At 43.1% G+C, this 14,980-nt stretch overlaps 1 protein-coding gene across 3 annotated transcripts in view; it reads left to right on the plus strand.

Moving 5' to 3' along the window:
- NEURL4 (neuralized E3 ubiquitin protein ligase 4) overlaps nt 1-14,980 on the plus strand; it is a 1,090,504-nt gene that overhangs the window by 981,653 nt on the left and 93,871 nt on the right. For all 3 annotated transcript variants that reach the window (XM_069645712.1, XM_069645703.1, XM_069645722.1), the window contains 3 exons: nt 4,098-4,242; nt 4,359-4,471; nt 4,692-4,851. In XM_069645712.1, coding sequence (XP_069501813.1) covers nt 4,098-4,242; nt 4,359-4,471; nt 4,692-4,851 — 418 coding nt within the window. The remainder of the gene's footprint in view (nt 1-4,097; nt 4,243-4,358; nt 4,472-4,691; nt 4,852-14,980) is intronic.

Raw genomic sequence — 14,980 nt, forward strand, 5'->3', positions numbered from 1 at the left:
TGCCAAGGCCGGCATTGCAACCCAAATGCTTGCCTGGTTTACCTCGTTCCTGGCCGAGAGAGGCCAAATACTTTTGCTTCCCCCCTTTCTTTCACTCCCTTGCTCTTTCTTGTGGGGTTCCTCAGGGCTCCGCCTTGTCCCCTATAATTTTTTACATCTATATTCGGCCACTTGTGTGTCCCATACGCTCATTCGGCATAAGATGCTGCAGCTATACGGACGACACTCAGATCCTGATACGGTTAGATCTTGAGCAGGCTGAGATGTCATGCCTTTTCCAGTGTCTTTCTGCCGTGGGATATTGGATAAACTACAACTGGCTGAAACTGAGTGGAGACAAGACTGAGGTTCTGGTGGTGGGTGCCGCACCGATCCCTCACTTTGGGTGCCTTCTTTCTGACTGCCCGTTCTTGCCCCTCTCCCTGTTCCAGTCACAACTGTAAAGAATCTTGGGGTCATGGTCTCCACTACTCTCTCTATGGATCACCAGTTCTCGGCTGTGTGCAAAGAGGGACACTTCCACCTGAACATCCTGCGGAAAGTGCACCCCCTTATACCTCTTCAGCTCTGGTCCTTAGCTGCTTCAACTTCTGCAACACGCTTTCTTGCCGAGCCCAAGGGTCCTGTCCAGCGGCTCCAGCGCCTACAAAATCTTGCTGCCCGAGTTGCCACTGGTAACATAACTTAAAATAACTTCTCAGCTGTTGGTCAATTTTGGACCTATTCATCGCGGAAAGGCCTTGTCGAAGCCTTCAATGTCCAGCAGGCTCTCCGGCTGCATCATACACTGTCATCGATTGGCCCACTACACCAAAACCATTGCAGCATTTCTCTGGTGTGTCCTTGCTCGACATCTGCAGGGCTGCTACGTGGAGGTCTACACACACCGTCACTAGGTTCTACTGCGTCAATAGGCATTGCAGGGAGGAGTCCCGGGTTGGCCAAGCCGTGCTACACAACCTGTTCACTTGAGGAGAGTCTGTTCCAGGGGTAAGTGTTTATTGCTTCTGTGGAGCCGTGCCACGTCCCGTTGTTATTCATGAACATGTGAATACATTCCAGACCCCCTGCTGGAGAAGGTTTGTTACTTACCTGTAACTATTGTTCTCCAGCATGGGTCTGGCATGGATTCACATGTGAACCCTCCCGCCTACCTCTCTGTGGCTCTTCTTGGTTCATACTGCCACTTTACGTGCTTATCAAATATGAAGATGGCCACCAGGGGTGGAGCTTAGGGAGAGGACGGTCATTGGAAATACAGAGAGATACAGTTTTATTGAGGATTCCCATCCTGACGACAGAGAATATTCATGAGCATGTGAAACCATGCTGGAGAACAATAGTTGGGTAACTTAAACCGTTACTGTAATTCTAATACTGTGTTGGCTGCCTTAGTTTTTATAATAAATATCAATATTTGTATAAAACTACTATGTATACGTGTATTCTTAACTATAGGTGTGCCCTGAGGTCTTTGTACTTACCTACAGCCCTTCTCCCTCCTAGACTAAGCCTGGATACTCGTCCGTTGCTACCAAACCTTTTGGGTGGTTCAGGCCACACCTAAGAGTTGGATCCTTGTTCTGCTAAGAGTGAGTCCTCTACAATCCTACCGCAGGTGGACTTTAGTAAAACTCCCTAACATCCCCCACCATAGATATCTTTGTGGGACTGTCTTCTGCTGTTTGGCAACCTTCCTTTTGTCCTTCAAGCCGCTACCCGCATTGCTGGGTTCTCCTTCCTTTTAAGAAGTCCTCCTTGCCAATGCTTTTGCTTCTGGCTTGAGAAGCTCTCTTCTAAGAAGGCAGTATGTCCTTTTTGGTCGTTGGAAGCTTAGTTGACCCAGAGCTCACATCCCTGGGAAATTGTATCCTGTAAAGCGCAGCTAAAAAAGAAGCCTCACAATTACAGGGTTGTGTTAAGCCTTCTGGAACTGACTTTCGAGAAACAAACACAGTGAATACCTGCCTCTGGGTCCTGTAGTAGTACGTTATTTCTGATGCTCACCCCAGAGATCCCTGTGCCCGGTTTTGAAACTATTCGCAGATGTGGTCTAAACCACATTTTCCCATTAGTTTCCATTGGGGCTCCTCCTTCTGTGCTGCATCTTTTTCTGGGGCTCCTGGTTCTCAAGCCAACCTCTTTTCCTTCTGCTCTCATCTGATCCTACCTGGCATAGTTTTCTTCCAGATGTGCACCTGTGGAGTAGAACTGGTTCTTAACTGCCTTTTCCATATACACAGATTGCATATTGACTTTGTCATGTTGATATCTATGAGGACATTCTACACAATCATAGATCAAAGTGGAAGACATTAATCGCAGGTATGAGCTAAAATTATAGTCGTTAGATGAAAATTCGCTGGATCTAAACTATCTTCCGGAAAAAGGTCCTGCCCATGGACCTTTTTCCGGAAGATAGTTTAGATCCAGCGAATTTTCATCTAACGACTATAATTTTAGCTCATACCTGCGATTAATGTCTTCCACTTTGATCTATGATTGTGTGCTTATAGCTTAAATGTATTTTGTCTTCTGGTGGTCTCTGGCTGTGTTTTTAGAATTGTTAACAGCCCTCTAGAACAATGGTCTTCAAACAGTGGGTTTGGCACCCTAGGACCGCACAGAGGTGGCAGTGAGGCTCTCTAAAATGGGAAGATGCTGATTGCTTTTAATGTTATGTTAAGTTGATTTATACCTTGAACTGCCGCCATTCTCATAGTGTTCAGACGCTCACGTGGCTCGGTAAGGAAAATTGTTGGGTTAGTGCAGGAAAAAGGGATAGGATAGATGTGCTCCTCTCTTGATGTGTGCAGAACCAGGAGGAACTGGATGAGGTTTCTGGGTGTGCTTTTTATGCATTGAACTTGTGTCTGGAAAGGTGGTGTCCATTGTTTGATTTGTTTGTTGTCAGAGGTTGTTGGGTCTGTAACTTGGTTAGAGAGTGATGTGCGGTTTGTTTTGGTGGGTTGATTTGCTAGCCCTCGGGCGTATGTTGTAGGTGAAAGTGTGGGTTGTGTCGAATAGAGAAAGTGGTTAGTGTGTTTTGGGTGATCTCTTGTTTTTTTTTTAGCTATGTTATTGTTTTTCATTCTGTTTTTATCTCTGGTTTTCCTTGTTTCCAGCTTATGGGTTGTAGCAGCTGGCATTGCATGGAGTTTGGTGGTCCGCTCGTGATGGTGGCTGTTGTATAGTTAGTTGGTCTATGTTTATCTTGGCAAGTTGAATAGCCAGGATATTAGGCATTTCCTGAAAGCAAGGTGGTCTACAGTCGATCTTCTTTCATTGGGTAACGAGTTATGTTATCTGTTATGTTATTGAGTAATTGGAAATAGATCTGGCATGTCATTGGATGGTAGTGGACTTGGCATGGAAAGGTTTGGATACCCCTGCTCTAGAATGCATTTGTATTTTTCTAAATACCATGTCCTAGAGGTGTAGAATGGTTTTGGCATCCTGAATGGCTATTTTTACCTATTTTAATGTCTAGTGCCTTTATCTTTCCACCTCCTGTCATTCATTATATGGCATTTTACTACGTACAGGTTGTGAACCTACAGCATAACAGTTTTTATGCCATTTACTGGTTTTGTAATTCACTAAGTATTTATATACTATGTGGTGTTAATATACTTAAGTGAAAGAATTTTATATATGTGACATAATAACTATATTTTTTATTAAATCAGTGTGGTTTAGTTGCTGTGGATTAATGTATACGTGTATGTGTCCGCCTACATCCACTTCCTGAAATTAAGTCTGATGTCTTCTCTTTTGGGCTGGGTACTGCACTGCAACATTATTAGTGGTTGTAGAACCCTCACTAGGGGCCTAGGCAAAAGATACGTTAACATGGAAGCTTAGTGATGGAGTAAGCGGCTAGCTAAATGTGTGTGTCTGTATTTTGAATAAGGATATGTACCTTGCATAAGGTTTGCTGCTTAGACCTTCAGTGTTTTACAATCTACCATATCTGGAATACTGTATAGGCGTAATCCTCTTCCCTACACAAGAAATGCTCCTGTCACAGTTCCTTGAAAAACAACTTTGTACTGACAAGCCTAGCTCACTGTTCACCCATTTGTTTTCCATTTTAGATGGATATTTCATTGAGGATCCCAAGCTCAATCTGTGCTACTGTGAGTCCTGCCATAAATTACGTGGTGATGAGGCTTACTGCAAGCGAGGGGAGCCTCCAAGGGACTACGCTCTGCCCTTCGGATGGTGCCGCTTTTCTCTTAGGTAATGTTGTATAGTGGGTGTAAATGAATAGTGTATTAATTGCCCACTGTGTTAAATACATTGGTAATCTGTCAAAATGTAAACTTTTGCCACCCCGTCATCCACCCCTCCTGCAGGTTGAACCCACGCCTTGAATCTACTAACATGTGCAAAAAGTGGCACATGGCATACCATGGAGCGAACATCGGGGCTTTGCGGCGAATACTGGACCATGGCGAGCTGTTATCCGGTAAGGGCTTTTCTGACAGATCTGGACCTTTCACCTAGTTAAATGCCCTGACCCTAACTGGTCACATACAGAATTGTGCTCTCTGGGGAACAATTGGAGGGAGGATGGGGTGGGGGTCGGACGGGAGTGGAATGAGAGTGAATGGGAATAAACTTCTATGTAGTAATATAGGCTTTTTATTTGTAGGTCACATTCAACATGTTTTCTTTTTCACTTGCAGGTGCAGCTTCTATTTTTATCTGTAAACCAGCCAAGGCAGAGATGCAAAATGGATACCACGAGGTTGACGAGAATAGTGTTCACGAGCGGGAGCCATACAAAATCCAGCTGTCCCCCACGCTGCGCTACGCTGGATTGGAGAACTTTGCTCCTAGAGTGCGGTGCGTCTTTTTCTGGGCTAGTTCTGGGGAGACACAGTATTTGAACGAAAGAATAGAAAACAGGATTGCATAGGGTATATCCAGATGGAGTGTTTCGGTTAACTGTACTTTACTCTTGCATCCTGCTCCACCACCTTCCCATTGACCAAGTCTCCTGGAAGATACTGTCACTTTACATTTTTTGGTGCCTGGCATCCAACACGGAAGTTCCTCTCTGGGCTGAGGTTCTGCCCCTCCCATGCTTTGACAGTTACAAGTTCTGTTTTATTCCACCTACTGCTAAACTATTTTGGAAGACATTTCCTCCTAGCTACCCCTCATGTTTTTAGTTTAGAACAGTGCCCTTTTTTCATTTCATTTATTTTTTCCGGATTCCCCATCCCCTTTCCAGAGCTTTCCTCTGCTGTTCATGCAACTTACCGCAGTAAGCAGACCATGCATTGAACTCACTAAGCAGTACTTGACAGCGAACTCCTAGACTCCGCATGTCCTACCTGAGGAAACCTCTAGCAAAGCGTTCCTGTTAATTCTATATTGGAATTCAGCAGAGGTCGCTGGGCACCCGTCTACTCTCCATGCTAACGAAATGCCCTGTACCAAGCAGTATGTTATGATGGAGTTGCTGGGAGGGGCCTGGAAGGCCAACCCCATTTTAGTGAACAGGGAATAGACACCAAGGGCTACCCAAACTCAATCAAGGAAGTGTGGCCGAGCAGTAAGTCTTCCTTCGGGAGATATGGGGTGGTATAATAGTACAACGAGATGTACAGAGCCCTCCTCCAATTAGACAGGAAGGTTAACAATACACAATTAGGCCTTCACACATATTACGCAATTAAAATCACAGGTAAGTATCATTATGAACTCCACATATAAGCAACCGATCATGATGGTGGAAAAAACAGTTAGAGGACCTCGACGTGTAAAGGACCAGGAGTACATGTCACTCTAGGATTAGTATAAGACACGCCCTGCCTACGTCCCTTTTCAAACTTCGAAAAAAAGTCATGCAATACTCTGCACCTACCACTAGATCTCGGCCTATACAAAGCATGTGAATTTAAGCAGCTCCACAAGCTTCAGAAAGATTACAGGTGCGTATTATTTGTCATACTTTCACAGTTAATGCTCTCACTGGAGATCACCCACACTTCACTTTCTTTTAAAACAGAAATGATTCAGAAGTGAAGCTTGAGAACACAATAAGTAATACAAATTCAATTGTATCACTTAAGAATTCTTTCCCTACTAAGGGAAGTAGGCCTAATGCCGCTAAGCATCACAATTCCAAGGTGAGTACTTGTTGCAGGGAGCTGGCAGTCTGTAAAGGGAAGAAACACGTATTGGCAAAGCCAAAAATCACGTAAAATGTTCCAGTTCAAAGGTAAGTTAAAAAGATATAGGGCACTCTCCCAATCCTAACATTCTAGGGAGTGCCACAGGATAGTACGTTGAGAGGAATCCTTAGCCACAACTCGACCAATCACGACTAGAGTGAGGTATTTAGGTCCCTTCAGGGGAAAAAGGTATGCAAGGTCCCCCTCTGCCCCCTTACTCCAATTCCACTAGAAATTACCCCTAGAGCTACTAGATTTGCTTGGCCTACTTCTATCGCTGGTTCTATTACCAGAGTCCAGTGTCTGTGGGTGCAGTGGTATTTTTTGGGGTCTGTATTGGTTCCAGCTGGGTGGAGTTTCTGCACTTTGATGAAACGGTTTCGGGTACCTTGCAGCTGGAAAACCCAGTCAACTTGAGATGAAGACCACTGCAGGTCCCACAGCAACATGAGAACCCCAGCAGTCAGTGGAAGCATGCAGCCTTGAAGAACACGCAATCCGATGGTTGCAGTGGACTTGTGGCGATAAGACAGCAAGGACCCTCTTCGTATTGGAGAACAGCAGCTGCAAGACAACGGATCTTGGGGCCACAAGCTGGCTACCTGCGATGTTCCAAGCCAAAACACACAATGGGGACTGATGCACCAGATATGCTGTTATGGGGTTTTACTAAAGTACTGTCTGAGACCAGACTTGGGAAAAAGCCCACCTTGGAGGAAACAGGGTTACACTACTTAGGTTTAGCCTGAACCACACAAGGGTTTGGTAGAATGGCGAGCAGCCAGGCTCAGTCTAAGGAGGGAGGAGGGCTGTAGTGAGGTACAAAGAACTCAAAGCATTTTTATTTATTTGTATTTATTTATATTGCGCCGTAGCCCACTGGCATTAGGGCACATACATTTAGACCAGGACATACATATTGTGAACAAGACAATTGGATGCTAATTTATGGTTTTAAGTAACCATTCCATATGTAAAGATAACAGTCTTCAGTGCTTTCCTGAAAGCTAAGTAGTTGCTCTCTCGCCTCACTACTTTTAGGTAGCCCATTCCATATTTGAGCGGCTCTTACTAGAAAAGATCTGCCTAAACCGTTTGATCGCTTGAAGGGTGGAAAGACAATTTGCTCCAATGCTTCGGATCTCAATGAGGGACCTTGGATATAGTGGGATATCTGTTCCTTCAAATAGACCGGCTAGTGGACATCGATGGACTATAGTCACGGCCTTGAAATAATCCTGTGCCTGAGTGTCAGCCAGTGAAGGGCTTTCCTGTCTGCTGTAATATGTTCCCTTCTGGGTTTCCTCTTTACTATTCTTAAGCGCTGTTCTGTATAGTTTGACAACGAGCAATACACCCATTATTTGCTATAATCATCAACGCATTTCCATAGTCCAGCCTAGATAGTATCGTAGCTCTTGCTATAGTGCACTATACTTTTCTGATATGCTTTAATAGTCGTAGGTAGTATTGACAACTTCTATTCAAGTTATTAACATGAGTTTCTCCGCTAAGTGATACTTCTAGATAGATCTCTAGGGTTTTTACTTTTCCAAGGACTCTTATAGGGGAGTTTTTGATCTGGAATGTCTCGTATTACTTACTTAGTTTGGCCCGTGCTTGATGTGATCCAAAGATCATCAAGTCTGACTTATTCCTGTTCAAGCACATCCAATTGGCTTTTATCCAAGCCTCAATGATGTTGTAGGTAGTTGCAACGTTACGAGTATCTGTGTCTTTGCAGCCACTCGGCTCCATAGCTTGTAAAGAAGTATCGGATGTTATCGAGCGCTGTGCATAGACATCTAAGGTACAAGTTCAACAGCAGAGGAGACAAACTAGCCCCCTGCGGAACTCCACAATTGATGGATGTTGGAAGTGAGAAGTTATCCCCTCAGTGGATGTTTGATCTGCGGTCTGCCATGAATGAGACTACCCATCTGATGGCCTTTGCCGAACAGCCGTTCATGTGCTTTAGTGAACATTGAATCTTTTTGTGGGCTACTAACTCGAAGGCCGTAGACAAATCAAGCAATACCAACATGCCAGCTTTGCCTTTATCCATGATGCTAATCATATGGGCCTGGAGGTCAAGCATAGCTGTTTCTGTGCTATGAGCCCTTCTAAAGCCAGACTGTTGTTTATGTAGGATGTCATTTAATTTCAAAAATGCTTGCAGCTGAGATAAAGCCGCTTTGTTCAGGATTTTCAGTAGAAAATGACAATTAGTAATTGGACGTAGGTTACTCGGGTCCTTCTGATCCAAACCTGTTTTCATTTTACTAGTGGGGTCACTGTCACTGTTTTAATGACCTCTGGTATGTGACAGTCTCTGAATGAAGCATTTACCAACCGTGTGAGGAAAGGTATGAAGATGTCTCTATGTTCTAGGATAAACTTCAGTGGTAATATATTCTCTGATATGATATGGCATTTGTAACGCGCCTATACAAAAGTGTTTCAAGGCGCGAAATGACGTGGGTCTCATAGATGTCAAAAGGCACCTCATGTCCTCTACTGTAATAGGTCTGAATTCCAATTTTTCTGCCACTCTCTGCGCCTGTGGAACTATCGGTGGGTTTTGCTGATCGGATGCCATGGTCTTCAAGGTCTCGATTTCGCCTTGTGGTTACAGAATTTCTGCAGTGAAAGCTTTCTGAACTTTTACACATTCTTCTTTTGAAGATTGGAAAGGAGACAGGGCCCTCAAGTTCTCGAACAATTTACTCGTCGAGTTGGATTTGTTCATTATAAAAAAATATATATATTTGACTCATTAATACTTTGTTTATAGCGCAGCTCAAATTCCTTAGATTTATGCCCATTGTGGGCCGTTTTAGCCATCTAGTTTCCAGTCTTCTCTTCTCCATTTTTAAACTGGCTAGCTGGGGATTAAACCATTTTTGATGGTTTATGTTCACCCTAACTAATTTACACCTAGCTGTGGCCATCTGATCTACAAGATCTTGTACTAGTCTGTGTGTCAGGACTACATTTTCACATGAGTCTGCTTCAGTTGTGCGTGTCATGTCATTTATACACTGTGCTAGTAGTTCTGATGTGATTTTATGAAAATTCCTGTTCTGGATTCTTTTATGTTCATTATTCCTTTTAGGCAATAGTTTTTGCGATGTTATTAAGAAATTCATCTTGTAATGGTCAGACCATATACATGGTATGGTCCCTTCAATTTTAATATCAAGGTTACAAGATGCCACCCAGTCGAACTGGTTTTTATTAGGTGTGGTAGGTTCATGTTACATACCTTAAAGTCTATATCGTTAGGGGCTTTTTCTAGTATCGAGGCCTCTTTACCCTTGGCGTCTTCCCTCCATCTATTTCGGTCACCCAGGAACAAGGTAGCTGTGTTGGGACCCTTAAGATAACTTAACTGAGTTATTTCTTCGTTGAAGTCTACCATAGGTGACGCTGGTCTGTATATTACTATATTTGTACAGCTGTTATTTGTGGGGGTGAATTTTAGATGGACAATTTCACATCCCTGGCAATAACTTTGGGATTTGAACATGTGGATACTGTTTCTTGCTTTAATCGCCACTCCCCCTCCCTCTCCTTGTTCTCAGTGTTCTGCCATCTCTGTCATGGGCCCACTTGAGTCACGTAACCATGTTTCTGTGAGGCAGAATATTTCAATGTTGTCATCGGTGATAAGATCACGTATACTTTGGGCATGATTGTTCAGTGATCTCATATTAAGCAGGCACATTTTTATTTCTTTGCTAGTACCCAACTCCTGTGATGTTGTTAAACTTGACTTCTTATGTGAGGCCTTTGTTGGTTCTTTTTGTTTGGGTGCTTTGGCTCCTTCCTGCGAGTTCTGCTCAATTGTCCCTTGCTCAGAAGTGTGCAGGTTTTCAGCAACCATTTCCACTACAAAATCTACCTCCTCTAGAACTGTAGTGGTAGCAGTGTGTTCAGTTATATAGGCGGTGTACCTAACGGATTGGCATTGATTGCATTCGGTCTCCCTTCCTCCAAGACCACCTGCACATATTGTTGCACAATCGTCATGCGCTGTGCCTTTTGTAGGTAGAGTGGTAATTTGTGGTCTTTCATGCACCCCATTACTTTACTAGTATGCGCTCAGGTGGTGTAGAGAGAAAATGTCCCAGTCTCCAAGCCTCCTACGGCGATGACGGCGAGGTCCGGCGAAGACCGGCGTGCCTCTGAAGCGCCGGAGCTGAAGCGCCTGACGTCTCCAGAAATGCTGTGCAGGGTGCTTGGGAAATATAGTTTCCCTGTGCAGTGCGTCCCCTTTAGGTCACACACAGGTTTTATGGAAACCTGCTGCAAGTGCTTTCTCTCGCTGCGTGGAAGTGCATGCCTCAGGGAATTAAAGGCACAAAAGTACTTAAGAGCGCGAGGCTCCAAGAATTAATATCCCAACAATTCCTAGTGAGTTTGTGTCACAGAACAAAGTTCAATCATATAACATAATTCATGGTTCAAATATTTGCTGCAAGTACAAACGGATCTAATTGAATTAAAAAAATATGCAATTTAAAGTCCCAACTAGTATTCTACTATGCTCTCTGGTACGTTTCCCTCAGCGTTCTGTTGTCAGTGATCTTATCTTCTGTACATGCACTTAATCCAAGAAAACACTGATACATTTATATTAAAAAAGAGTTATTTAATATATACACTATTTTATTTATGTTGGCGTTTGTATAGCACGCTTAACCCAGGGGCATCTGGGTGCTGGTTTACCGAAAGAATATGGTATGTACGTACAGCTTGAAATATACATACAGCTTCAGATATACATATTGACGAGCTCAACGATAAAGGAAACACAGCTATGCTACTCCTCCTTGATCTGTCGGCAGCTTTTGACCTAGTGGACCACACAGTACTCTGCAAACACCTAGCGTCAGCCGCCCACTTCTCAAGTGAAGCCATAGCCTGGATGCAATCCTTTCTCGACAACAGAAGCATGCAAGTCTTCTCCACCTTAGAGACTGCAGACCCTATCCAGACAACATGTGGAGTCCCACAGGGCTCTTGTATGTGGCCAACGATGTATAATATCTTTACTAAACGTCTAGTCAACATATTGGACAGACTGGCGTCACCTACACAAATTATGCAGACGACACCCAGATCCTCATCTCCCTTTCGGGCAATTTCACTACGGATACAGCTTTAGTAAACCAAATGTACACCCTCATTCAGGCATGGATGGCTACCCATGGCCTCTGCCTGAATGACGAAATAACAGAGATCCTCATTCTAGGCTCACCCAACAACCTAAAAAAACTGGATTCCAACTACAGCTCCTTCAATATCGATGGCAATATAATCCCCGTCGCCAAAGAGGTGAAAACCCTCGGTTTCTATTTGGGATCAAGTGAACTCCCTGGCCTCATCCACAGCCTATACCGGTAAACTTATTAAAGCATGAAGACCCTTCCTTTCACCAGCTAGCTGCATTATCCTAGCCAATGCACTAATCCTCTCAAAACTGGATTACTGCAATGCACTTTATGCAGGCACAAATAAATACATCATCAATAAACTTCAAACCCTACAAATCAATGCGCCCAGAATGGCCCTGAACCTCCCAGCTAGAGAGCATAGCTCGAATGTGCGGAGAAAATACAACTGGCTAAAAATTAGCGATAGGATCACCTTCAAAATTGTTACACTAACATTCAAATGTCTGAACAATGCAGCCCCCCTACCATACCTTAGGGATAGAATAATAAGAAAAACCACTGCACAACCAACCAGAACAGCCAACTCTTTCTGCCTCCAAACCCCTAGATTCCGACTAAAAAAAACAGGAGGTAATAGCTTCCCTGTGCAAGCAGCCCAGTACTGGAACGTCCTACCAGTTGAACTGAGAAAGGACCAGCCCTACAAGAGCTTCAGGCACCATACCCGCACCTGGCTTCGATCCAATGACCTCTGAAACCGGTGACCCTGAGCATTGTGATCTGATGACACACGTACCCCTCCACTCTTACATGTAAAATGTACATAATGTAATTACTGTATACAATTTATGTTACCAACAACCTGTAATATGCAACCTGTAACCAAGTTCTAAGCATTCTTGTTATTCTGTGTGCCCAGCTACCCAAGGGTTTTCTGGCACCCTATAAATAAACAAACATACATAAGGTTCAGATTATGGTAATTTTTCCCGGGTAGGCTGTGAGAAGCACACTGTTGTACATTTCAAGTTAAGGAAGTACTATAACACAGTAAAACAATAGAAGAACACTATTTAAAAAAAAGAAAAAAAATCATTTAGTTAATTACAAAGTTTAAAAAGAAGGATCTGCCAAGAACCAAAACAGAAGGAAAGAGAAAAGAAAATGGAGAAAGATGACGAGAGTAGATAAAGGAGGGATAATACATCAGAGTCTATTAGTCATGCTTTTTAGTTGTCATTTTTTAGAACTACTCAGGTTGCTTTCGATTTCTTCCAAAAGGAAAGATAATGCAAACATCACTTGTTTGTTTCCACCTTCATGGAGTAGGCTCCAGACGTCTTCCGTATTTTGGCAGGACTTTGTTCCAATTACTTTCTCAAAAATTCTTAACCTCTGTTCGTTGAATTGTATACAATGTAGAACCAAGTGTTTTAGCGATTCCTTAGAGGTTCCACAGAAACGACATTGATCTTCACCGATTGGGGGTTTACGCCAAATGTTCATCTTCTTGTTGGTACGATACAGATTTAATCGAAACATCATAAGGGAATCTTCTCTTACTCTTAGATGGAAATTGCATTAAGTAATTCGGTAACTTATGACATGCTCGAGCTTCTGGAGGCGCATATTTCATACATCTATGGGATCTTCTTTGTTCAGCTGTTTCGTACCAGTCCTGATGCCATAGTTTCCGTTTAACTTTATCCGGATTCTCAGTTAGCATCTCTATATCGGATGCCAGAAAATCTAGTATTTTTGCACAGGACTTTTCCATTGTTCAAGAATCGAGTTTTTCCCTTGGTGGCTTCCGGGTTCTAGTATTTGGAATTGCGGCAAGTTATCAGCCCCCATGATCTTCCGATATAAGGTCAAGGTATTCCACTGGATTCTTACGTTTATTGAGAGCATACCGAGTTCATATCTGAGGCAAGCGATCGGTGTCCCCTTCGGTAGCTGTAGGATCGTTGACCAGAAGATGTTCTCACACCATGGCCATATTTTATATGTGCAACCTAGCATGGTTTCAGCTCCAAAGATAAGTGATGGAATCACTTTTGCTCGATAAAACTCCATAACCGGTTTTATACTGAACTTGCCATATTTTCTGTTAATGACGGCACCTTGGGACGTCAGCATCTTGCACTTCCGCCTTATTCTTTGCAGCATAGGCTTGTCCGTTATATTTGAGTTGATGGTAACACCCAGATATTGTACCTGCTTGACACACTCTACTCAATCATCCCCAATGTGCCACTTGTGTTATTTCACATTTTGTTTTGTCCGGTTAGTGCATCTCAGGTTTTGCAAGATCCAGATCTCCGTTTTACTTGGATTAATGATTAAGCCATTTTTTTCAGTGTATGATATTAAAAGCAGTCAGTTTCCGCTGTAAGGCAATGGGCGTTAGGTCGAGCAAGACCATGTCATCTACATAGACCATGTGCCCTAGTTCTCTCCCATTGATCTTAGGGGGAAGGATCGAGTTTCTGATAGGGCTTTGTCTACATCAGAAATTACCAAGTTAAATAGGGTGGCTCGAAGGGGGGGCATCCCTGCGTTACGCCCCTCGTTGTCAAAATTGGAGTAGAAAGTAGACCAGCTTGATTTAGCCTAATTATAATCGATGTCCCTGAGTGCAAGGCATGGATTGCTGTTGTAAGCTTTTTCGGGCAATCATAAAGCTCTAGTTTTTGCCACAGGGTTTCTCGATCCACACTGTCGAAGGCATATGCTAAATCGACAAATGTTACATAGTACTTACTGTTTGTTTTGATTGCTTCCATCTTCAGGATATTTAGCATCAGCAGGTTTAGAGAGCACCCAACTCCCTTTACGAATCCTGTTTGTCTTGTGTCGTAAGTCTTTGTTTCCTTTATCCAGTGGACCAACTGATTTAAGATCTGTGTAGAGAAGATCTTTCCCACTACATCAATCAAGTAATGCTATAGGTCTCAAGTTCCCAGGCTTAGTTCGGTCTCCTTTTTTTAAATACGGGAACAATGATGCTCTTTTTCCAGGAGTCCGGAATCCTCTTATTCACTTGGATGGTCAGGAAGAGGTTATAACAGAATTTTGCCCATACATCCGGATGTTGTTTAAGGAGATGGTAAGCCCGTCTGGGCCAGGAGCTCTTGAGGAACTAAGATCTTTTATGTTCTTTAAGATATCCTCTTCTGAGATTTCAAAGCTCCAATCATTCATTACTTCCAGTTGTTTGTAGTCACATTCAGATTGTTTACGAAACAAGTTTGTAAAATGAGTGATCCATTGAGATTCAGAAACTAGCTTGACAAAAGTGCTCTTTGGGGGACATCAACATTATTTGAGTGTCCAGAACTTGCTTATGTTTCTGTTTGACATTAGTCCTAGCATGACCTCAGCATCGTGTTGCAGCATATTGTGTTTGTGCGTTTTTTGACCAACTTTTAGATGTTTTTTTGCATTTATTAAATTCAATCCACTGTTCCGGGTTTCCTTCTTTCTTTAGTAGTCTTTTATTTTTTTGGAGTTCACGTTTTTTCTGAACTGTTTCTTGATCATACCTATGATGATGATTAAAATTCGGCTTTTTATTTTCGCTCACTTTGTCCGTGAATTGATCAAGCAAAG

This window comes from Ambystoma mexicanum, chromosome 1p (assembly GCF_040938575.1).
Source record: "Ambystoma mexicanum isolate Mex_15411 chromosome 1p, UKY_AmexF1_1, whole genome shotgun sequence".
NCBI lineage: Eukaryota > Metazoa > Chordata > Amphibia > Caudata > Ambystomatidae > Ambystoma > Ambystoma mexicanum.